Genomic DNA, 24,136 nt, shown 5'->3' with positions numbered 1-24,136 from the left:
TTTTTTTGTTATAATACATTTTTTTTGTTTTTAATTAATTTTTTTTAATAACATTTATTTAGGCTACCTCCTGTGCAGAAGTCAACTGCGCAGGATTAATTAAATTAAATTAAATTAAATTAAATTAAATTAAATTTTTTAGGGCCCGAGCACTGACAGGCACTGGCAGACAGTGGAAATTGTAAGGTTTATTATTATTATTATATATTATAAATTATTCTTACCAGAATTTGCAGAAAATTAGTAATTAGTTCTTATGTTACATCAAATGTGTTCTTTTATATGATTTTGTATTTTTTAGTAGTAGTCGTATCACTGCTTTTATTGTTTTTATTATGCAGAGCATGTAAGATACCAAAAGACAACATATGGAGGTGAACATGGCATAGCTGTGTGGGCTTTTCACGACACAAAGGTAAACAACAAACACTTTACGGCATCAAATATGGCGTCTCACTTTAGCGGTGTGCTGCAGTTGACCGATCTGGATGATTTTATCAACCCCTCAGGTTCTGGAACTTGTAATAACACATTGTAATGTTTTCTAACATTATACCAATATACTAATATATTGGCAAATATATATATGAACATTAAAACAATTCAGAGATAGCTAAACATAATTAAGACTTTGTATGTAATATTTTGCATACTTAAGACTTTTCCAACCAGCAGTAATTGTGGATTAACAGTTTTATTTCACTGCCTTAAAGGAAAGCCAATATCGGAAGTCATATTCACCAAAGATGAACTTCTCATGAAGCCCTGTTACAATTTCATCTCTTACAGATTGGAAGTGAACAGAAGGCAAAGGTTCCAAACTGAAACATTTGTATGTGTGTGACCAGGCCCTTGACCTCCATCACCTGAACTTCAGCACTGTAGCCATGCAGGTTGACAGAGAGTCCCAGCTCCGTTGAACCCAGGATTCCTAGAAACTCTGAACAGCAATGTCTTTACGCACGTCTTTAACGATACAATTCTAACTATTTGAAATAAAATCTACCATCTCCTGCCCTCAATTGATGTGCATAGAGCATCAAGCAAAGAAATCTCAGCAGCAACTGATAAAATCCTGTTAGCTGACCTGAATTATCTCATCGTCTAAACCCAAAACTTGTATCTTAGATCCCATTCTAATGAAGTTAATTCAAGAAAGTCTGCCCTTAATAAATAGTACTTTACTGAATACAATCAATCTATCTTCAAAGCTCTTGCCCAAGGGTGTGCTGTAGCATCGCTAGTTCCGGTAGCATCACTGCAATTACAGCTGAGATTGCTGATCTCGTCACATGCCCCTTGGACGAGAGCATATAGGCGCAAGCTTGTGCGGTGCACACAACCATGAATGCGGCTCCAGGCAGGAGGATAACAGTGGACAATTAGGGTTAAAACATGGTGTATATTATTCCATTTAGAACTCGAATTTGAATATTGGAGCTTATGGACACATGGATGACATCACAGGAGCAGTATCGAGGCATTTTATGTTATTTTTTTTACGCTTGAAGAAGTGGTCACCTGTTACTTCAATTTGATTGGATTTGGCTGCAAAAGTTTTTACCCCTGGAACTCAACCAGTTTTGTGTAGACTAAAACATTTCACCCACCCCTCCATCGGCATAGTAGTGAGTAGATAATGACTGAATTTTAATTTTTGGGTAAACTATTCCCTTAATGTCTCATCAATACATGTTTCTAAATTGACTTCTTCCTCGGAGTCCTTGTGCTATATTGTTTGTAGATCTAAGATCCCTGCTTCGGCCACATCGTGGATCGAGACGTTGGCTCGTAGACTGTGACCTTGGACCATAGATTATGAAGATGGATCACGAATCAGAGATTGTGATGGTGGATCGTGATCATGGTGGCAGCAGATCCTGGATAGCAATGGTGGATTGTGGATCCTGATCATGGATAGAGAGGGTGAATTGTGATTGCGGTAGCAGCTGATCATGGACTTTCATTACAACAATACAATATGCCTACTCAGCTATTCTACCATTACTCCAATAATTACGCAATAACTCCTCCATTTCAATTGTCATTGTGGCTCCCTTCATCTCTATCAGACATTTCCACATGCATCAATACTTTAAACATTGACACACCTTTCCATTATGTTTAAAACTGTTTCTTCTAATCAATGTTGTAAATATGGTACTTTTGTTGATGTGTTTAGCTTCACATACCGACTGGGCGAGGGATCCCTCACATGTGTCCTCTATTAATTAATTTAGCTTCTGAGTAAAAGGTTTATAAGTTCACAGCAGGGGTACATGCCTACACTGCTGTTAGGTCTTTTAAACACTAGGTGGCAGCAGTCTTAAATCTTGGAAGCAGGCTCAAGGTTAATTTATGAGCTGTAAAGTTACAACAGTGTAATTCTCATTCCACAATCTATAACATTTATATAATTCATCAAAAATAAATGTTCTGAATGGATTTGTCACTTCATGTTCGAGGCTGACTTTGAAAGTATCTTAAAACAAACAGGAACTGTAAATAGGTTTAAATAAAAATTGTTTTCACCTATAGACAAATTTGTTTTTGAGGCAAACAATTGTACATTTTCTGGATCCTCCACCCAGATCCTCCACTATATAGGCACAGCAAACAGAACAAAACACCACCTGACACTCACATGGTTTATCTCACATAAAAAGTGAAAAGCATCCTTGAGTGGACTAAAGCTGTGCCAAGCTCTGTATTTAAAACCCTCCCTGGCTTGTCCTCTGGGTTTTGCGGTGGGCTTCAGAATAAAGTGTTGTGCTGATCTGATGCTCTCCGGAGCATGAGGCCAAATCTCTGAGGAGCAGCCTCCCATCTGTTAGACTAACATGAGTAACATTACAGCCACACCTTTTTCTGCAGCTCGCCTTTCCCCCCCAACATGCAATCTATAACTGTTTCTGTTATTACCAACTGAATTAAGTAAGTAATAGATGGAAAGAAGATGCACATTGAAAAGTTCTACACGCTCCTAATTCTGAAAAGTCACGACTTCATGCTATAAATCTGCCATTGATTATACGCTCTATAACATTCCCTTACCCCAGGGGTTTGTAAATATATAAAATCAGTGTGTTTGCAATCAGTTGATGGTCTGTGTCAACCTTTTGTAGGACTTGATTGCTGTTATCATAAAACCTTATTACAAAAAAAATCCATAGAGCTGACTAAACATGCATATCTATACTAAATTTGAGACTTTTAACAGCAACAGGTCAATATCAACTAAAAAATGTAGAGACCACTCCAAATTCTTCTTAAATTAGCATTTCTACGTGTATGGCAGCCATTCCATTCCAGTGTCTGTTGAATTCCAATACAAGCCTGATTCTACTTTAATGAGGTACTGATTAGGTGATCACCTGAACCAAATCTTATTCGATGAAGAAAATTATAAGAAAACAGTGCTGTGGTCATGACTGTCGTCTTGCAATAGGACCAGCTGGTTGGCAGAAACAGTGCTAGTAGCACCTCAAGAGTAATTGGAATAAATGAGGGAGGATGAGTGAGGAAAAGAAGAGTTAAATTCTGGTTTTACTGGCAGAGGGTTACAGTGAGCTTCAGGTTGCTTCCATCCTTAAGACTTCAAAGACGGCGGTTCATAAGAACAAGGTCAAGCAGCTGACATTAGGGACAACAAAGCTACAGACCGGCAGAGGACGGAAACGACTCTCCACTCACCGGGATGACCGCCAACTCATTCAAATGTCACTCAACAACCGTAGGATGACATCAGGTGACCTCCAAAAAGAATGGCAAACGGCAGCTGGGTTGAAGTGCACGGCGAGGACGGTTAGAAACAGGCTCCTAGAGGCAGGGCTGAAGTCGGGCAAAGCATTGAAAAAGCCCTTCATCAACGAGAAGCAAAGAAGAGCCAGGCTGAGGTTTGCAAAAGACCATGAGTATTGGACCATAGAGGACTGGAATAAGGTCATCTTCTCTGATGAGTCCAATTTTCAGCTTTGCCCAACACCTGGTCATTAATAGTTAGACGGAGACTTGGAGAGGCCCACAAGCCACAGTGTCGTGCACCTACTGTGAAATTTGGTGGAGGATCGGTGATGATCTGGGGGTGCTTCAGCAAGGCTGGAATTGGGCCGATTTGTCTTTGTGGAGGACGCATGAATCAAGCCAAGTACAAAGTTGTCCTGGAAGAAAACTGGCGTCCTTCTGCTCTGACAAGGTTCCCCAACTCTGAGGAGTGTTTTATCCATCAGGACAACGCTCCATGCCACACTGCCAGGTCAGTGAAGGTGTTCTCTTTGCATTGTTCGAGAACCGAAAACACTGCATCTTTTTTGTTATTTTGACCAGTTGTCATTTTCTGCAAATAAATGCTCTGAATGACAATATTTGTATTTGAAATTTGGGAGAAATGTCAATAGTTTATAGAATAAAACTAAATTTTCATTTTACTCAAACAAATACCAATAAACAGCAAAACCAGAAAAACGGATTAATTTTAAAGTGGTCTCTTAATTCTTCCAGAACTGTATATATATATATATATATATATATATATATTCTAGGGCATACATACCATACATTAACATGAATAAAAGCAAGCAATAAACTGTAAGATGAAAAGAAGACAATAGGAACCTAAGATTTTCATGATATTAATACCACAATAAGATTTTTGTAACGATTTAATTTGTCATGTGTGGATTTTAAATTTAAGATTTACACTTATATATGTATGCCACAGGGGTGCATCCAATGAGTTATTGTTGATAGCACCTATCTACCTTTTCCAGTGGAAGTTATTGTAATTGTGTTTTCATCTTTGAGGTTGTGGATTCTGTTTTACTAAAGTCTTTTGTTATTTCAACAAAAGAGTTTGGACACGCTGCTGCGCAATGTTTTAGTTGGAAAACTCCTGGGCTGAGTTTTAGTGTGGACGAACCGAACAGTGTCACTGGGCTTTAAGCTTCAGCTACCAGTGTAGAATGTAAGTGTTGCTCTTTGCTCACATATTGACCCACGGACAGTGAGGCAGAAATGACAGATGTTGAACAGTGCCGACAAAAAGTGTGAATACAGGATTTCAACAAGGGACTGCTAATACCAAACGAATAACTCCACTGCTTCAGGATCCGAGCAGAAGCAGTGTTGGTTTGTATCTTGTCATAGTCTCCTGTCAGGGTGTCCTCCCTCCACACTCCTGCTGATCTGCGCTCACTTTACACTTTAACAATAAACACCAACACCAATCACAAGTTATTAGGACCTGAACAGAACTGAAGTTCACATTGTGCTTGTTTGATTCACTCCATGGTTTATGAGACATGTATTTAAGACCAATGAGAATTCTTATCATATCCAGACAAGATTGGTTTTGCACAATGAAATGTCCTTAACTGAATCGATATTTATTCTAATCAAAAATCGAATATAATCAAAACCTTGTGAATCGAAATCAAATCTATTTGGGAAATCAGTGGCAATACCCAGCTCTCAAGAAATTACCAATGTGATATGGGAACTGTCAAGAAAATATATAATAGGTGTATTTTTGGGTGCACCTAAATGATATGCAAAAAGTTAGTCTGGAGCCCTGAGCCTGTGCACATGCTTTGTCCATGATCCCCACAGATGAAGAGAGGACTTCAGTTGCTTTTTATAATGTTTTTTTTCTATCCCTGGCTCACACACTCCCCCCCCCCCCCCCCCCCCCCCACACACACACACACTCACACATGCTTTCCTCCCGCATCACCCTTTTACAGCACGTCCACTCACAGCTCTTTTTAACTGCACTGTCATGAAATGTTAGTTGCCTACTCAGCACTCATTCTCATCATAATCAATTCAGATCTACTGCTGAGCAATAATTGAGTATGTGTGTTTTTTCCCTCTCATTGAGTCAGGAGGTTTATCTGCCCACAGAGGGGCATCATTTGCAATAATCTTCAAAGGAATTTATTACCTTAGTTTGTCCTTAGTTAACAAGATTTGGAAAGTCCGGATGAAATGTAGTTATTAAGTAGGGATCAAAAATATTAGTGATTGTGTTGATATTTTGAGCATTTTGTAAAACAGGAAAAAGCTTCCTCTTCCTTTTCCTATTGTCTCGTTTTCCTTGTGGATGTGAGTTGTGTTAATTCACAGTGAATTCCAATAAACAAATCACTTTGTATGTTTTACATGGATGACTCTAAACCCAGCTGAAGACCCAGAGGTCAAATACCTGAAACCTCCAACTATTTAGATAGAAATGAGGAAGCCCTGTGGATGAGAGGGGAAATCTCTCCAACAAAGTCAAACAAGTCCAGTTGCCTATGTACACATGTACAGCTCCTGAAGATCAACTTGACAAAGTAATTCACATTAAAGCCAAGGAATCTGCACCTGAAAAACTGAACTGCACGGATTATATGTGGCTCCTGTTTCCTTTATCCTCGACTGTTAATGATCCTGCTCAGCTCTCTCTCAGAACGTCAGGACACTATACTGGCCATACACACTAGGACACATATTTGTTAACTTATTTCATTTTAATGATGTAAACAAGTGTTCCCTGTGTTTTCTTGTTTTGGCCCTGTTGCCCCAGACTCTGTAAATCACACAAAACAATACAAAGACATAATGATAATCTTTTCTTTTCAAAAGTGAATACACTTGTTTACGATGTTTACGTTCTCTGTTTGAAACAGCTGTTAATTAACTTCTTACACTCTTGCTCAAACGTCTGTCACTGGTAATAAAACAGCAATTAATCACTTTCCCTCACTAACAGTCTTAAACAGACACAGCTGCTGTATTAGCAGATTTGTGTCATTGGTGGAAGTTTTTCCAACAATGTCAGTGGACACACAAAAATATCCCATTCAATTTTTTTCTCATATCTTGGAATAAACTTGATGTATTTGCTCATCTCAGTCCATGCATTGCTCATTCCACTGTAGTCACACCAGCTCTTAATGGCCTCAACGCCATGAATATTAGATACACTTCCCTTCACCCCACAGTGCAAATGTGATGAACCAGCCTGATGTGGCTGTGAGGATACAAACAAAATCCTGCGCGAGTATCTGTCAGGGTTTCAGACAAACAAAGACTGTGGTTTCAACACAATGTGTGAAAAAGTCCTGCAAGCACATGAAAAATTTTTTTTTTAGAGATATTTTGCACAATATTACGTGTCAGTGTTTCTCTCAGTTGTTGCTGTTTTTTAGTCAGGCTTTTATGTTTTAGTAGAGGCATGTTTTTCAGTCAAGTAATGATGGCGGATATTCTCCTGAGTGAGATTAGCCTCAATAGGAGCATAGTAACACAGTTGATGGGTTACAACCCATTATGTCCGGGAGAGAGACAAAGAGAGAGAGTGAGAGGTGAGGGAGGGAAAGGAGGGTGTGACGGAGACACAAGCAAAGAGCAGAGGGAGTCATCCTCTCGGCTTTAAGTTAAGATCTTCAGCTCCCTCTCCTCTCTGTTTCTTCGCGGTGCTGATCGTCACTGGACCAACACACCTATCCTGTTGTTTGACTGTGTTTTCACTGCTGTATCGGAGGATGCTTTGACTGCATCTGCACAAGTTCTTCATCAGAGACATGTGTGGGCAGGTTGGAGTTTCCCTCCACACCGCTGAGACATTCCCAGATTTGTGCAGACATCTGGAGGACAGTAGTATCTGAAGGAGCTGCGTGGGTGTCTCTGACACAGAGGAGGAGACATGGCAGGGGACCTGGTGGTCGGGATGCTCTATAACTTATTACTGCCACTGCTCCTGCTGACTGGTGAGTTGTAGTGTGATTATTTTATCCCTGTTTTGCTGACAGGAATGACATTTGTGGTGCATCGCTCACCTGAGATCTGCTAGAGAGTAGGGATTATATTAAGCTAAGTTTAAATATACAAACAGTATTTCTGTAGCTGATGCGGATATCATTGTGCCTGAGATCAGATCAGATCTTTTTACAACTATTCATTAAGTATACCATAAACTGTTGTACATGGAAAAATCTTATTAAACTAATAATTTGTATTGCAGTTTCTGTGTATAGAAGAATTAAGTGTTTTACAAAGAGCTGAAGTTCTCAGGATCATGTCAAAACAGAATCACAGAATAAGACATTTGGTCGTAAGCTTTTTTCTTGTTGCCGATAAGATGACCTATCTTACCTCCATTTCATATAATTTAGGAAATGACTGTCATTAAATATTACTTTCCAACAAATTGGAATTAATTATATTATGGTGAAGATACAACAATAAAGGTTTATTTCCTCCTGTTATTGAAGGCGATGTATCAAAGACTCAGAGTTATTGTAGTACATGTGTGCTTACTGTTGCACACAGTTCTCCAATGGCTGAATCCCAATTCAATCTTGTCGACTGATTTAGATTTCTGTTGGGTGCATTGAGTTGGGTCTTCAGGGTTGTTTTTGAGAAGCAGTGTGTTCCGACTGAGATGGATCATGCTGACTGCCGATGATCATAGTCAACATTATCCCTGCTTTTAATGTAATGATGTTGTTGTGAATGGTTAAGTATGTCCCTTTGCTCTTAAAAATGAATTGGTTTAACTTAATCAAACTTAATTTAAATTCTAATTAAGTTGGGTTTTCTCTTGGACCATGGTCACATGTTGAGTTGATTGGAAACACTGAAATCGTCCGTAGATGCAAATCTAGAGCGAATAGTTGTTTGTCTGTGTATTGGGCCCTGTGATAGAAAGGCTTGTCAAGGGTGTAAGCCGCCTCTCCCTCCAAAATATTTCAATAAATAGGCTGATTAACGGAGAAAATATAAAATATTAAACAATGTAGAAATGTGGGCATAAATCATTTTCCATAACATTTAGGGTGCACTTACATAAAACTAAAACAAATCTCCTGAATTAAAAATATCAATCAAATTTGATTATGCTCTGGAGCAAACACATATACAGTATGTAATATAGTTAGAGAACCGCTGTTTAAGGTAAATTTACACAGAAAAGTAATCACTTAAATTACAATTATCCTGATTAGTAATGATTCTCCTATGTCCACTTGTTTAACCTGGTGACTGGTATTAAAATAAAACACAACGTCGGAGATTAATGTATCTATCCAAATTTCAGCTCAAGACAACCTGACGCAGGATTCTTTTGACCTCATTTTCAGTTTTAATGCTAAGTCTCAGCACACTGTGGTTTCTATATAGTGTGATGAAATAATTTTAGAATTTGCTGATCTGCATTTATTTACAAACATAAAAAAATCAAGCAGGAGGCAGGATAAACTCCACACAGGATATTGACTTGTTTTCTCTAATAGTAAATATATTATAGTTGATTATGTATTTCTATCAAACAGATGATACATGTGTAATCTTTCTTCTGCACCTCAGCCTCCTCGTTCCGCTACAATGGTCTGTCAGTGGTGTATTTCCTGTTCCTGCTCGTCTTACCATTGATGCCAAAGCCTAGCCTGGTCACCATGAAAGGTGAGAGTGGCTTCAAAGACAAACAATATAATTTGTATGATTTTAAACATTTTTATTTGACCCAGTTTCCAAAATGTGTGATTTTGCAGATTATAGAATTAAAAACTGTCACAAACTTCTACACTAAAATGCTGGGTTTGCTTGAAAGTCATTTATATGTTCTTCCCACAGTTTCTGTCAAAGTAATTTTCCTCATTATAACCAGTAGTATAGAGCAAACGTTTTAAGGCTGTTATGTATTTACTATCATGTACATTAAACATTTCAAGCAACAACCCATGTTAAATCAAAGTTGTAAATATTTTATAGCATTGTACTGTACCTCTAGCACTTATCTGTGTCCAGACCAACGGATGTGAACATAATAATTCAAACATATTAATAATTGGGCAGAAGCAATATCAAATGAATCAAAAATTATCTCAGCAGTTTGTTGTGCTATATCTTTGCGCTTATTTTCTATTATTACACACAAACATTTTCATGTGTTTTCATATGTGGTTACATATAAAAACAACCTGTAGATAAACACAACATAATACAAAACACCAAAATGCATTCCCTGTATGTCATCTGACTCTCCCTTTATTACTTTCTAGTGAAAAAACTGATGACAAAAATACTTTTAATGGCTGATTAAAGTTTAATGTGATGAAAAAAGTGGCGACAAAGCACAATATATACATATATATATAATATATATTGAGTAAAATTGAAAAAGTGTGTGCGTATGTGTTTGTTTGCTTCATGTAAGTGTGTGCGTGTGTGTGTGTGTGTGTGTGTGTGTGTGTGTGTGCCTTCTGTATATTGATCACTGCATTCTGATGAATTAAAGTATCTTCACCCCTCCCTCAAAGTACTTTGTAAAGGGGATGTGGTCGGAGCAGTCGAATCAATTATACATAGCCTGGTAATTACAGCAAGGAATTAAAAGATGTGCTGTCAGCATTTTGACAGGGTCCTCTCTTTATTTCTTTCTCTCTCCTCCCATCCCCCCATTTAAAAACAGTTTGCTTTATCGCTGGTCTTTGAAAGCTTCACTGATCCCACAGTTATCTAAATCTCCCAAACATGGGCTCGCTGTCTTTGGGCTAAGTGGTCGAGTGTGTGTACATCCTGTGTGTGCCTGTGTTTGTGTGTGTGTCTCTTATTGGGAAGCAGAGAGGTTTAAGTGAAAAATTGCTTTTAGTAAAAAATCCTGAACATCAATAGCAGATATGCTGGCTCAGCTGACTCTCTCAAGCCTTTGGATCTCCATTCTTTTTATCACTAGTATTGAAGTGAAGTCTGAGATTTCAAATTGGAGTATTTTTTTTTAAGTCATCGTCATTTTAGAACCTTGAACTGCCCTGGTAGAAAAAAGGTAAGAGATTCAGGTCTGAATCTGATTTCACTTGACTCCAAAATCCATTCGTTGAGTACAATTAAAAATGTGGTATTAAATATGATTCTTGTCTGCTCGGGTTTGGTTCGCATCAGGTTAGAAAACTGCTCAAAACACAGAAGTGGATTGCCATGTGACATCAACTGTCCCGTTCAAAGATGACTACCAAAGGATTCTCTCTGGTCTAATACATAAATAGAGCTTGTACCACCCGATGAATTAAAAAAAATGAAATCTGAAACTGTGACAACCACTCCAATTCAGAAATAAATAAATATACCATAAACTGCTTTTGGCTCAGTACATTGTCAAGATATACAATTGGTCTGAATAGCTTTACTGTGAAATGTATTTGTTCACTTTCACTTTTGTCTCCTCTTGGCTTTCTGTCACTGTTTGCTGCTCTGTTCAGGTAAAACCGGGAAGTTTCTGCTGGTTATCATCTATACCAGTCTGATCTTCCTGACCCTGCAGTGCTTCATGCAGATCCCCTTCACCTACATCCCTCAACATGGTAAAAGCAAAATGAATAGGACAGCTTCTGTTCAAATAGAATGTCACCAGTCCTGTGAGCATACTTCAAAACTACGAATGTTGTAGAAGTTCAATGAAAGCGCTGCAAATAATTACTTTCGTCATGTCGAAATTAAAATCTTTGAGGAACTAAAAGGTGTTTTGATGAACATGTTTTCTTTGACAGTAAGCGGCCACTTGGACGATGTCCTCTACCACTTTGGCATTTTAAGGTATGGGTGTGCATTTGACATTGTTTTTCTCAAGAAGAAATTTGAAATCCACAAAACTTTAAATCACATCTACATTACTGCTAACCACTTTCTATTTTCCAAACAACGATTTGAAGTAAATTTCATTATAAAAAAATCAACTCATTGTGGCCTGTAAAAAACATCGCTTAATCAGTTTTTTTGTCAATGATGCATTGTAAAGCAGCACCACTAACATTATTGTCTATTGAGATAAATGACCCATCCCAAGCAGGTCTCAGCAAACAGATCTTCATACCTAAGTGTCATTAAGTAAGAACATGCTTGTGTGTTTCCAGATTCAGCTCCGTGGATCCAGGGAACATTGTGCGTCTCCTGGCCCCAGACGTGGTCCTCTTCGTTTCTTCCCTTTTCATTCTGAGACTCTGTAAAAAACTCCTGCGCCCCGTTCCCCAAATCAGTCTCCATGAAAACGGAATACCCCCGTCTGTCCCTGAGGTAACCACAGGCACACTCATCGACTGCTTTGACATTATTCTAAAAACCTGGCAGTGATATGAATTGGATCATTTCCCCCGTCTGGCAGGAGGTGGAGACGTCTGAAGCAGAGTCTGATGGAGACAGTGACTCGGAGGGCTCCTCCTTTGACAGCTCAGACGAGACCACGGTGCCGGTTCAGGCGAGGCCGCCCCAGTTTGTCCAGAAGCTGATAGTGTTTGCAGCCGGACTCAGGCTGCTGCTGTCAGCAATCATGAACACAGCAGGGAAAGTGGTGGTGACCTTACTGCTGGGGTTGGCAGGTATGACAATCGTAATTACAATGCTCATACATTTTTGTCAATTATCGCTTAAAAAAAATCTCTTGCCTTATCACACTTTGTTGTTGTTGTTGTTGTGTGTGTGTGTGTGTGTGTGTGTGTGTGTGTGTGTGCGTGTACAGGTATCACGCTGCCTTCCCTCACCTCAGGTTTGTATTTTGGGGTATTTCTTGGACTAGTGTGGTGGTGGGTGTTCAGCCGCTCCATCAGCCTGCTCCTCTTCAGCTCCCTGTGTGTGATGATGGCTATCTTCAGCGGGGGACACCTGCTGGCTCTGTACCTCTACCAGCTGCCCCTGTCCCAGCAGATTGTTCCACCAGAAGACGTCTTTGCCAGGTACAGAAGCGATTCAAGATTAGACAAACATTGTGGACTCATCTGGCGTTTGAATTAAATATACAATATTAGCAATGTTGATTTCAGTCTAATGTAACCTTAACACAAATACAAGCTACAAGCTTTTGTTATTTGAATTCAAGGACAAAGAATTCAATGCAAGGTACATCTTCTACTCAATGAAAATACAGAAATATAAGGTGCAGAATAAAAACAAAGTGTAAATTTAAATAAAAATACAAGTAATACAAATAATAATGCGAACATCTTGGTGCTAAGTATAAATGTTTACAGTGATGATCGCAGGACTGGCAGGGGTAGATGAATTGATTGATGAACTGACACAGGTAGATGAGTCTGTGGCTGAAGGTGCTCTTTAGGCTTTCCAGTGTTTTGTGAAGGGGGCGAGTGGCAATATACATAATGTACATAGATTTGCCACCATTTTGTCATCAGCCTCTTTCTCAAGAGCGGCGAGTTAAGACCTATTCACAGACACGGCCTTTTAAGTCAGTTTGTTTAGTCTATTTTTCTTCAATTACCTCAAATACAATGTAGGGCTCAGAAAAGGCAAGTACTTTTACCAGGAGAAAAAAAAGAAGATTTGCCCAATAAGGGTTTTACCCCCTCATGTACATCCATTATTGAACTGCACACAACCTCTCCACTCTATAGTAACTCTCTCTTCCCCCTGTCCCCAGACTGTTCGGTATGACAGGTATAATCAGAACCAACAGCTCAGACCGTAACTTTCTTGGTCTGCACCCAAACGTCAGCTGGCCTGACTTCATCAACCCTTTGGTTCTGCTGCTGCTGTACTACACACTGGTGGCCCTGCTGCACAAATGGGTGCATATAACTGAAGAGGTTTGTTTGGTTGTTTTTTTTGGTGCGTATTAATACTAGTGTTGCTGCAAATTGTACTTTCACCACTGCAAAACCACAGCTCCTGCTGGTGACACTCTGCTACCAACAAACTCTGCTCTGGCTATAGTGGGTGGCAGTTAAAGAATAAGTACTTTCCATCACTTTCATTCGTAATCGGTGGCTTTGGCTCAGAGCGGGTCATCCACTAACCAGAGGGTTGGTAGATCAAACCCAGTCTACCCCTTTCCACATGCCAAGTGTCCTCTGGCATGATGCTGAATGCCAAATTGTCCCTGCTGTGCTATGCCAGTAGTGTGAGAGTGATGTGAGATAGTGAACGTGCTTCACATAGATTCATGGATGAAAGTGTGTGTGAATGTGTCAATGGCAAAACTGACCATTTACTATTTAATGCTGACAAGTCCTACTGCCAATGTGACTTAAAATTCTGGGAACTGCTGCTCCCTCTAATGACAAATGTCTTTTTGTGCTTGTGCAATTTTATTTTTCATCACTATAATTCACGTTCATTAACTTCACATATCCTTCAGATGGTATTAACTTACATGACAGGCTCTTCCCAACTACTGTGCTTCTCAGGATGCTGTTGATGCTGAGGAACCTGAGAGTCCATTGGAAAGTCCAGACCTTCCTCCAAGCTTCTCCAGAGTCATCTACATCACAGGAGATAAGCAGGAGGTAATCTACAAACACAGATGTTTGGCTTCTTAATTGAATGATTGGGTCACAGGAACAATGTTAATGTATTTGGCTCTGAACAAAGTATTGATTCTCTAGGTCTGCGATGGTTAGTTTGCCTCAGATAACAATAGCATCAGATACACGCTGAAAAAACAAATGACACATCATAGTTTTCCTGCGGTTTCACTGCTGCAAATGTCAGAAGACACAACCAACCAAAGATTTCATTTTTTCAGCTGTTGAGCAGCACAGATGATGAAACCTATCTACCTGATGAGGTAAGCCGGTTTATTGCCCAATTTTGTTTTTCAGATGAATCACAGATGGGCAAATAGTAGTAATAAACAAAAAAACTGGAGGCGTGTGGACTCATTTAAACAGTACTAGTGGCTCTCTCACTGTTTTTGGCATCATGAACTTGTTAGACCTAAACTTACAGCCTAATGCACTCTTTGTTTTTTCAGCCAATGATCTTAATGACAAGCAGCTCCTGGCAAGATGTCCATAGAAATGAACTGGGATCTCTGTTAGGAGCGGACGGTTACACAAACTGTCATTCTCCGCCCCAGTATGAAGACAAAGACTCAGCTTCTAATGGTAAACGCGCTAACATCTCTGAATACAAATCCTCAGAGCAGTGTCCTCAAACCTCACCCACACATGTGTTAAATCCCTGGGAAGGATTCTGTCAAATCATCAGATATTAATGAACTGTACTTGATTTGCCCACTAAATGTTGTGGTCTAATTCCATTTGCTCCGTTTACTGAAGTCTTTTATGAGATCTTTTCCTTTGTCTGTATCTGGTGGTAGGGACAGAAAGCGAGGACGAAATGGCGGACAAGAGTGAGGAGGACCCGAACAGTCCCGCAGAGACGTTGGCTCCTCCCTCAGGTCCAAGTGGTCTGGTCATCTTTGGACAGCTGGTGCAAAAACACAGTTATGTCAGTGCCCTGATCATCATGATGGTAAAGTGAACTGATTATTGATGGTTTTCAGTTTTTGTGACAAGTATTATAAAGACCATTACTTGTACCATCATAGAAAAGAGAGACATCTGAAATAGAAAATATGCTCCGGTGTGTCCGAGCATGGGTCAGCTCAAGCCAAATAAAGTGTATTACAAAATTATACATTTTTCTCCTTATTAGAGTTGAGAAAAAAATCAAGACTGCTTAGGTAACAGTTAGGCTATATTAACCACAGGCTAATTTAACATTAGCACACTATGCTAAGTCCAAGTACAGTGAATTGCATTTCTGATGATTGAAATAATAAGTTTTATTTATAAAGCTCATTTAACAATGCTTAAATCTTTTTTGCATAGGTCAAAAATACATATTTAGTTAACCTTAGGATAAATCGACATTATCACACTGTTTAGCTGCTAGCTAATTGAGTAAATTTGAAAACTAAGTGATTTTTGGTTTAGCTCACCAGTAGAACCTTGGTTTATCAAAATAAATCTGAAAATAAAACACAGCAGACGTTAGTGTTAACTTATTTATTTTTCATACACAGTTTGATGTTAGTGCCGATCAATGGAGGAAAACCAAGACTAGCATCAATGCATTTAAAATATGTGTTTTAAGGTTTGGAGCATCACCTACAACAACTGGCTAACCTTCGCCCTGCTGGTGTGGTCCTGTATCATCTGGATGATGCGAGATCGCCGGCGCTATGCCATGATGTCAGCCCCATTCCTCGCCATCTACGGCACCGTGCTGCTGGTGCTGGGCTTCCTGAGCGGCCTGCGCCTGAGCCGGGCCGAGCTCTACCCGGGTCTGCCCCCGGCCGTCATAGTGGACTTTGACCTGAACAGCTACCACCCTGCGCCCTGTGTCCACCTGGGGGCAAAGGTCAGTGGACAGAAGAGTCACCTAACAAAGTTGTTTTTGATGAAAACACTGATGACAAAGTCAATGCTAAGAATCCAACTTTGTTCATAGAGTCATGTGTTTTCAATAAAGCTGACAACGTTTTAACATTAAATATATCTTTATGACATTAAATACCTGTGACAAGTTCTATGAGAAACAATACAGAAATTAAAAAAACCTTTTTCAAGGAACTGATTTTAACATATCACAGTACAAAGCACAGGTGGTTTTACTAAAAACACCATTACTTAGACTATTTATCTTATTCTGAATATGACATTATTTTGACTATGATGTTTATGTGAGTTGCTAATAGAATATTCATATTCCCGTTTACAAGTTAGAGAGCATAGTCTGACTCTGTCGATGTCAGAAAATGTGATGTAACATGTCTACATAATGCAAATTAAATCAGAATACTCCACATCTTAATTTGATTGTTGCTTATTCAACTTATTTGGTTTAAGATCATCGGAAAATGATGACACGATAAGAACTACCTAAAATGACAGAGACCATGTTTGAGAAATAATAGTTTAATGTGTACTGATTAGTTTGGCTCAGGTCCTATTTGTTAACATTGAGGAGGTGGGATTTATGACCTATGTTCAGAACCTAACTATGTTTACCATGCAGAGTAAAGCGCTGCACATGTACATTACAAATGTTTTACTTACGATAAACTGTGTTTGCTGCAGGTCTTCTACAGCTTCAGCTTTTGGTTGATGTTTCGTCAGCAGCTGAAGGAGAGACAGGAGGAGAAGAGCTTAAAGGCAGAGTCTCTAGATGAAGTCAAAGTTGTGTCATGTAATTCATTTTTGGATTTTCTTTTGTAAATATTATGTTTAATGTCTTAGAGAAAGAAATATGTGGTTTGGAGCAATGGAACACACACTCTGTATAGTCTGACTGGCTCTGTTTCCTTCTCTTTTGGTCATCTATTTTCCTTCTGTCTTTCAACTTTTCCCCCATCTTTTTCCCTTCTCCTTCCTCATCCTCCTTTTCTGTTTTTCTCCATGTCAGTGGAGGAAAATCAGCCTTCGGCTCTCATAGCGATGCTGATCTCGGGAGTTAAAGGGACACTGGTGAAATACTGGATACTCTTCTGCTGCTCCATGTTCTTTGTCATCAGCTTCTCTGGAAAGGTATATTTTGACACACTTTAACTCAAAGTGCTGGAGAGATCTATGTTCATGACATATTACTAATCAGACCCTCCTAGCTCTGGTATTATCAATTGAAAAAAGCCCATAGCAGGTATTTGGTTTTGATCTGAAGTCAGGTAAACTGGTGGATTTCATTTTTTAAATGATTGTAAACTGCATGAGAGGGGGGTCATTGGGTTCAGGGCTGGGTTTGGGGTTTTTGTTTTCATTTAATAGAGAAAATGTGTTTAATTGAGAAGAAAAAGGAATTTATGAGCAAATTAGTATAGAATATTTATTCAATCAATAATATTAATTTACTATTCTTTAGAATTGATTTACTTTGGATATATATAGTGACCCTACATTTATGTTTTTGAAGCTATCTATACATATATTATATATATAAATAATATTTGATGCGGTGAAATCGACCTTATCTTTCTTTACCATGTTCTACTTTTTTAGGTGGTCGTCTACAAGATCCTCTACATAGTCCTCTTCCTCTTCTGTGTTGTCCTCTATCAGGTTAGTGATTTTAGAGATGTGTCTGATAAGAGAAAAATAATATTTAGTCTTAAGGAGGAATATAGCCAATGACTCAACGTATGTCTTGCGTCTTGTACAGTAATTACGTTTCTCCCCGGTGTGAAAACTTTAATTTATACTTTATTTTCAGACTGTGCAGCCTACTGTACACATGGTAGAGTAGATGATGCAATAAATTGTTATACTGCGCTTGCTGGGGTCAGTGAATGGATACGACGTCAGCTTATGTAGTTGAGATATTGTTGATTTTTTTATTTCACAGTCACTATGGAGTCAGGTTCATCTGACACATGTTGACTCCTAAATTATCATCCGTGAATCATTTAGCTATTGTCAGTAAATTAAAATGTTGAGAACAGTTCTAGCTTGTTTAGCTAAACTGTGTGCGCTCACACTAACACCGCCTGTGCCAGATCAATGCTGCTTTACAGTTACAACTATTGATTATGTCTCATAAACACGCAGCCATTATTTTTTTTGCTGTTTTCCATTTTTTTCTCCACTGTCTTATGTTTCTGCTGACCTTAAAGAAACGGTGGGCACTTACAGGAAGGTCTAATGGCTGTTGAGGTGACGCAATGTCTGTCTGTTTGGACAACATCTGCAGCAGACAGCTGTTTTACATGCTTTAGTGAATGATGGGGGCGTAAGGGCAAAACGGCTAATTATGATGATGTTGCTGCTTATTTTCAGAGACACACAACATCCAGATTAAACGTTGTCATTGCAGGAGTTCTAACTAATGAGTAATCCTGGCCCCTAACAGTAAAAAAGTACTGTACTGTAAATTCTGTCTGTCTGGTTCCCCCTCAGATGCGTTATGACGTGTGGCGGCGGGTCCTGAAGACATTCTGGGCCGTGGTGGTCGGTTACTCCATGGTGGTGCTGATAGCCATTTACATGTACCAGTTCAGAAGTGTGTCGGGGCTGTTTAGACAGATCATGGGCATGTCGGAGGAAGGGTAAATGTTTTCTGTTTGCTCATATCGAAAAAAGATAATGAATTTATTTACCAGTCTTGACCATTTTAATTATATTTGGATTCATGTTTGATTCTCTAGTCTTCGTGACCTGGGTTTGGAACGGTACGACACAGTGGAGCTGTTTGCGCGTATTCTCCTTCCTGCTGCGTTTCTATTGGCCTGTATTCTCCAGCTGCACTACTTCAATTCAGACTTCCTGACGCTCACCGACCTCGACAACGTACCTGTGAGACAGGCTTCCAGGTGAGACAAAGAGCATCCTATTCAAATACAGATACTTTCACCTGACATAAAATCCCCTTTGATATAGAGAGTCAATAAAGTACTAAAACACTAGAAATCAATGTTAACCTACTAATTAAAGATGGGTCGTCAACTAACAAGAAGGTCGGTGGTTCGATCCCGGTCTCCCTCATTCTGCTGATCCTCAAATTGCGTGTGTGAGTGATATGTGATAAAGTGCTGCACATAGATGAACTGTATGAATGTGTGAGAAAATGGGTGAATGTGTACCGGTACTTCGGCTTGTAGTGCCTGAGTTGTCATCAACACTAGAGAAGCTTCTATATAAATACAGATCATTTACCATTTACTACTCTGTATAACAGACACCTAGTTAAATCTGGTCACTTTTCAAGAGACAATATATATATTCTGTATATATATATACAACACGTTTGTTTCATGTGTCTTTCTCTTCACACAGAGAGGAAGAACTCAGGGGTTCAGTAAATGTGATATCTGAGAAGTAAGTGATGCATTTATTTCTCCATAAATGTTTTGTTGCACGAACAATTCAGAGATTTGTAAAGACTAATCACAATTTAATTTATCTTACACACTTTGTTTACTTTTTGTAAAGTTCACAAATTTGTCTTTAATCTAATTCCAGCATTAAAGAAAACATTGAAAAGCTCCAGAAAAGGTAAGAGCCTTGTTTGACTATTTATTATTGTTGTTTAATGACTCATTATGCTGACTTGGAAGATCTATATTTAAATGTTGTTTTAATGATCATTCAAAGATTATCCTTTACATATTTACATATTCTCATTATTACTTTCACGTTTTACATAGATATATAATCAAAATAGAAAACTTAGGATGAAAAACAGTAACCAGATATATGGGCAAACTAGGGAAATTGAATAAATATAATACAATTTAATTGAATTTAAAAAAAGAAATACATTTAGATTTTATAAGTACCTATGTCAATTTTGAGAACATTTTAGCTCGGACAGCCTTTATTGTTAAAAAGCATTTAGTTGCTTGTTTACTTCAAATGACAATCGTAAAGAAGAGTGTTGGTTTTCGAAAACTGTCAAACGCACACTCTTGTCCTGCAGACTTGTGAAGGAGGACATGGGAAATGGGAAAAGTCAGGAGACTCTGGACGACATCGGACCGCAAGCGTCGTTTGAGAGAGGAGCTGAGGAGCAAGAGGAGACGACAGGAGAGGGTAACTGCAGCTCAGAACCCAAAATAGCTCTTCAGTCTCATTTACTGACTGACAACAAGAATTATATGTGAATATATAATTCATATTGTGGTTCCATGTATTACTTGGTAAAACTGTACATTGCATTACATTCATCAGAAAAAACAGGGTCTAACATTAAAGGAGCGATGTATATCAATGTTCAAACTATTTACATAAAAAGAAAAGAAAATTACACGATGCAAACAAGTTCACAGTTATGTTAGGTTTATATCAGTTTATCATAGAAGATTTCCTTTCTGTAAATCATTGTATGAGCTGTAGGGGAGCTGCAGCAGAGTTGTGTTTAATTTTCAGTTTAAATCTGATACTTGGCTCCTTCCCTCGCTTTGGATCCTCACTTCTCTCTTGCTCCCAGGAAGTGACCCCAGCAGCAAGGACGACAAGTGGATTGTGATCGTGGACCGTGCCAGCCTGCTGATCCTTCAGGCTCTGTCTGGATTCCACAGGCTCCAGGAGCTGAGCTGGAGACTGCTGGAGCTCCACAGCCTCAAGATCGTTTCCACGGGCATCATTTGGGTGTCACTGCAGGAGGTGGGATGTTTGATGTGTGCGTTTGTGAAAAAGTATGTATATGTTTTTTTTCTCCTATTTTTATTCAGGAGCGTGGTCTTTCAGTTTGAGAAGAAGGACTTATTGATTTGAAGTTCAGATTTTGAAATACTTGTAATGCTTGCACTTAAATAGCCCCTGCCGTCATCCAGATTTGCTCTGCTTGTGCTCAAACTGCGCTTGCGCTTTGATTTTGTTGCAAGGACAAATTTCCTGCTTTCCAGCTTCAGCTCTTCTCCACGTGCTTCTCACAGAGGCAGGGTGAGCGCCAGGTGAGGAGCTGAGACTGGAGGGCAGGAAGGCTAAAACATAAGCAGAAGCTATCTGAGTGTGAGCGCAGGGTTTAGAGTGAAAGCCATTCAAGAACTGAATGTGAAATCGATAAGTCCTGTTTTCAAACTGAAACACAATGCTCTTGAATGAAACGAGAAAAAAAACTCTCATTTATGTTGTGGAGGTAAAAAGAACATGAAATACATTTTTGTATTCTCAAGGAGAGAATCAATGAACATTTTGTGTAGAATTAAATTATCAGTCCTGAATTAAAAAAAAAAAAAAAACATTTCTACTTTCCTTTTTTTCAGGTTTCTTTGATGAACTTGGTCTTCCTGGTCCTGTGGGTGTTTGCGCTCCCGTTCCCACGCTTACGACCTTTGGCGAGCAGCATCTCCGCTGTGTGGGCCTGCGTCATGGTGGTGTGTAAAATGTTTTACCAGCTCAAAGTCATCAAGCCCCTGGACTACTCCTCCAACTGCACCGCTGTGAGTGGCTATGTGTTTGATGGATAATTTAAATGCTAAGAATGCTGTTTTTTTGTTGTTGTTTGCTCTGGGCATCACCCCTCCTCATTTTTAATCACATGAAACTGTGGAGAATGACTCTCAACTTCCTGCTTACACATAGTTGTCTTATGTTTCTCAGGGGCTGGTGCCGTCCAACAGCTCAAGCCTGTACGATGAATTCGGGCTGAGGGGGAACATGGTGGAGCTGCTCGGACGATCTATACTCTACATCGAGCCTGTGGACCCCATCTACTGGTGTGGAGCACTGCGCAAGTGTGAGGGCAGGATTCTCCCCTGTCTCAGGGTACGGTGATATTTTACAGTATAGTCTGGTTCAAGGGAAAACTTGAAAACAAAACTGGTTTTGCATTTCTATTATAGGACATGAAATACACTGAACCAGGTTTAAATTGAGACATCTTGGCCCATGCAACATTATATCCATACAAACCATTTTTTAACCTATCACATTATTCATTTTCACGGTATCATTCGTCATTAAGTCCTAGTAAATTTTTTTACTAAGACTTGTTTTGTGTTGTAGAACCATCTGATGGTTCTTGGGCTGCTGGTGTTCGAGGCGACTGTCCATCGCCACCAGCTCTACTTCCGTCTCCACAACGACCTGAAGAGCCCGCCCTTTAGCATCATCTTCCAGGGAATCACGAGGCAGCACCTGGACCAGGGCGTCCTGCCCTGCATCAAGTACTTAATCAACTTCTGCTACTACAAATTTGGACTGGAGGTACACTTTGAGGCCTGTGTGTCTATATGTTTGTCCAGATCTGATCACGTGTTTCTGAGCTGTGTAATATGTCTGACATTGACTTCTTTCTCACACGTGCACATCTTCTTAGATCAGTTTGATCGTGGCGGTTAATGTGATCGGTCAAAGGATGGATTTCTACGCCCTGCTCCATTCTTGCGCCTTACTGGCAGTCCTGTCAAGGCGACGCAGGAAGGCTATCGGGGAGGTGTGGCCTAAATACTGCTGCTTTACGGCGGGGCTAATGGTGCTGCAGTATGTGCTCTGCGTCGGCATCCCCCCCGCCTTCTGTGCTGGTATGAAAGATTTGATCTGCGTTAGATTTCTGTATCAACTATTATTTATATCCAGCTCCTATAAAATATACAGTTTTGCTTTGAAAGACTGATGAGGAACTGCAAAGCAAAAAATATATAGGTAATAGATATAATAGATATGTGTCCAAAATTAAAAGTACAGTCAAAAACATTACAGATGTCCACATGAAGGAAAACTCCAGATGAACACCTTCAGATATAAATATGTCGCTGCATAAAATTGTCATTCCATGCTCTTCTTGTCTACTCTGTTGTATATTCTACTATTGTACTTGTCAGATTACCCCTGGAGAACTGCATTTCAACCTTTGACTTCCAATGTCATCAAGTGGTTTTACCTGCCTGACTTCGCCATGAGACCCGATCCTTTATTCATATTCTGTGAGTCAATCTTCCTTTCGCTCCTTTGTTCCTCCTCTTTTCTCTTACTCCTCCATTCCACTGCTCCTCCTCTGTCCTTCCTCCTGACAGATTGTTTGTGTCTCTCCTGCTCTCTGCAGACGACCACCTCCTGTTGCTGGGTTCGTCTCTGCAGTGGCATGTTTTTGAGGAGGAGAACCGTGCGGCGGTGCGACTGCTGGCCGGGGACAACGTTGAGATCAGCCGCAGTCTGGATCCTTGTTCCTTCAACCAGTTCATACCTGTCAATAACTTCCTTCACTGCAGGTCAGAAATATTAGCCTTTCAATTTTTTTCTCCCATTTCAGTTGATCTAAATGTTCATTTTAAATGGCTATTTACACTATAAAAAATATATGTGTCTTATGGTTGGATTTATTTTCTAATCACGATGCACACGACTCTCAAATCTAAATTGATGGACTCTGAATAAAAGCATGAACAAGCCTTGACTCCATAATCGAGCACTTAGTTAATCTCTTAAAACAGCTTCCTGGTCTGCAGGTTAAACTGCAGGTGGACAACCGGGACTCCATAACTCTGGTTTGCGGTTGTTTTAGCAGCATTAATGGGTTGAGTTAGATCATTCATTTATGTCCGTTGTCAGACTCATGAGAGCTGTTCTGGTAAACTGAAAATGCTGGATAAGCACTCATGGACGTTTTGCATTTCCATGATAGATCAGGGCCTTTGCTTATGGATTTCATTTCACTTTCTGCTGCAGGCCATCTTCAGATTTCTCGCTGTTGACAGAATATATTTCAATAAAACAAAACTCAACCAAAACCAAAGCCTTCCACCAAGGACATATTCATGGACAATGCATTGATGTTTAAGATGTTGTGTTGTTTCATTAATCAAGCCGAAATTATTTGTTTTCAGCCCTCAGCCCCCAGTGCTACATCCCTCAGATTTGTAATTTGAATAATATTGAAATTGGGCTATTCATTTGTTTTTATCTTGTAATGAACTACCACAAAATCAATT

The 24,136-nt window shown here is 39.4% G+C and overlaps 1 protein-coding gene across 1 annotated transcript in view; it reads left to right on the top strand.

Moving 5' to 3' along the window:
* Positions 1–7,687: 7,687 nt before the first annotated feature.
* Positions 7,688–24,136, top strand: part of si:dkey-11f4.7 (piezo-type mechanosensitive ion channel component 2) — a 32,594-nt gene continuing 16,145 nt past the window's right edge. The window contains exons 1-28 of the mRNA XM_053424824.1: positions 7,688–7,751; positions 9,349–9,444; positions 11,241–11,342; positions 11,529–11,574; positions 11,892–12,051; positions 12,140–12,353; positions 12,494–12,707; positions 13,409–13,586; positions 14,175–14,273; positions 14,513–14,554; positions 14,741–14,873; positions 15,089–15,243; positions 15,868–16,134; positions 16,854–16,962; positions 17,179–17,300; positions 17,769–17,828; positions 18,663–18,811; positions 18,911–19,075; positions 19,539–19,580; positions 19,725–19,757; positions 20,182–20,294; positions 20,692–20,867; positions 21,470–21,646; positions 21,807–21,971; positions 22,212–22,412; positions 22,525–22,729; positions 23,030–23,131; positions 23,251–23,416. Coding sequence (XP_053280799.1) covers positions 7,688–7,751; positions 9,349–9,444; positions 11,241–11,342; positions 11,529–11,574; positions 11,892–12,051; positions 12,140–12,353; positions 12,494–12,707; positions 13,409–13,586; positions 14,175–14,273; positions 14,513–14,554; positions 14,741–14,873; positions 15,089–15,243; positions 15,868–16,134; positions 16,854–16,962; positions 17,179–17,300; positions 17,769–17,828; positions 18,663–18,811; positions 18,911–19,075; positions 19,539–19,580; positions 19,725–19,757; positions 20,182–20,294; positions 20,692–20,867; positions 21,470–21,646; positions 21,807–21,971; positions 22,212–22,412; positions 22,525–22,729; positions 23,030–23,131; positions 23,251–23,416 — 3,755 coding nt within the window. The remainder of the gene's footprint in view (positions 7,752–9,348; positions 9,445–11,240; positions 11,343–11,528; positions 11,575–11,891; positions 12,052–12,139; positions 12,354–12,493; positions 12,708–13,408; positions 13,587–14,174; positions 14,274–14,512; positions 14,555–14,740; positions 14,874–15,088; positions 15,244–15,867; positions 16,135–16,853; positions 16,963–17,178; positions 17,301–17,768; positions 17,829–18,662; positions 18,812–18,910; positions 19,076–19,538; positions 19,581–19,724; positions 19,758–20,181; positions 20,295–20,691; positions 20,868–21,469; positions 21,647–21,806; positions 21,972–22,211; positions 22,413–22,524; positions 22,730–23,029; positions 23,132–23,250; positions 23,417–24,136) is intronic.

Source organism: Pleuronectes platessa, chromosome 6 (assembly GCF_947347685.1).
Source record: "Pleuronectes platessa chromosome 6, fPlePla1.1, whole genome shotgun sequence".
Taxonomy (NCBI): domain Eukaryota; kingdom Metazoa; phylum Chordata; class Actinopteri; order Pleuronectiformes; family Pleuronectidae; genus Pleuronectes; species Pleuronectes platessa.
This window is presented reverse-complemented; position numbering and strand designations above follow the sequence as displayed.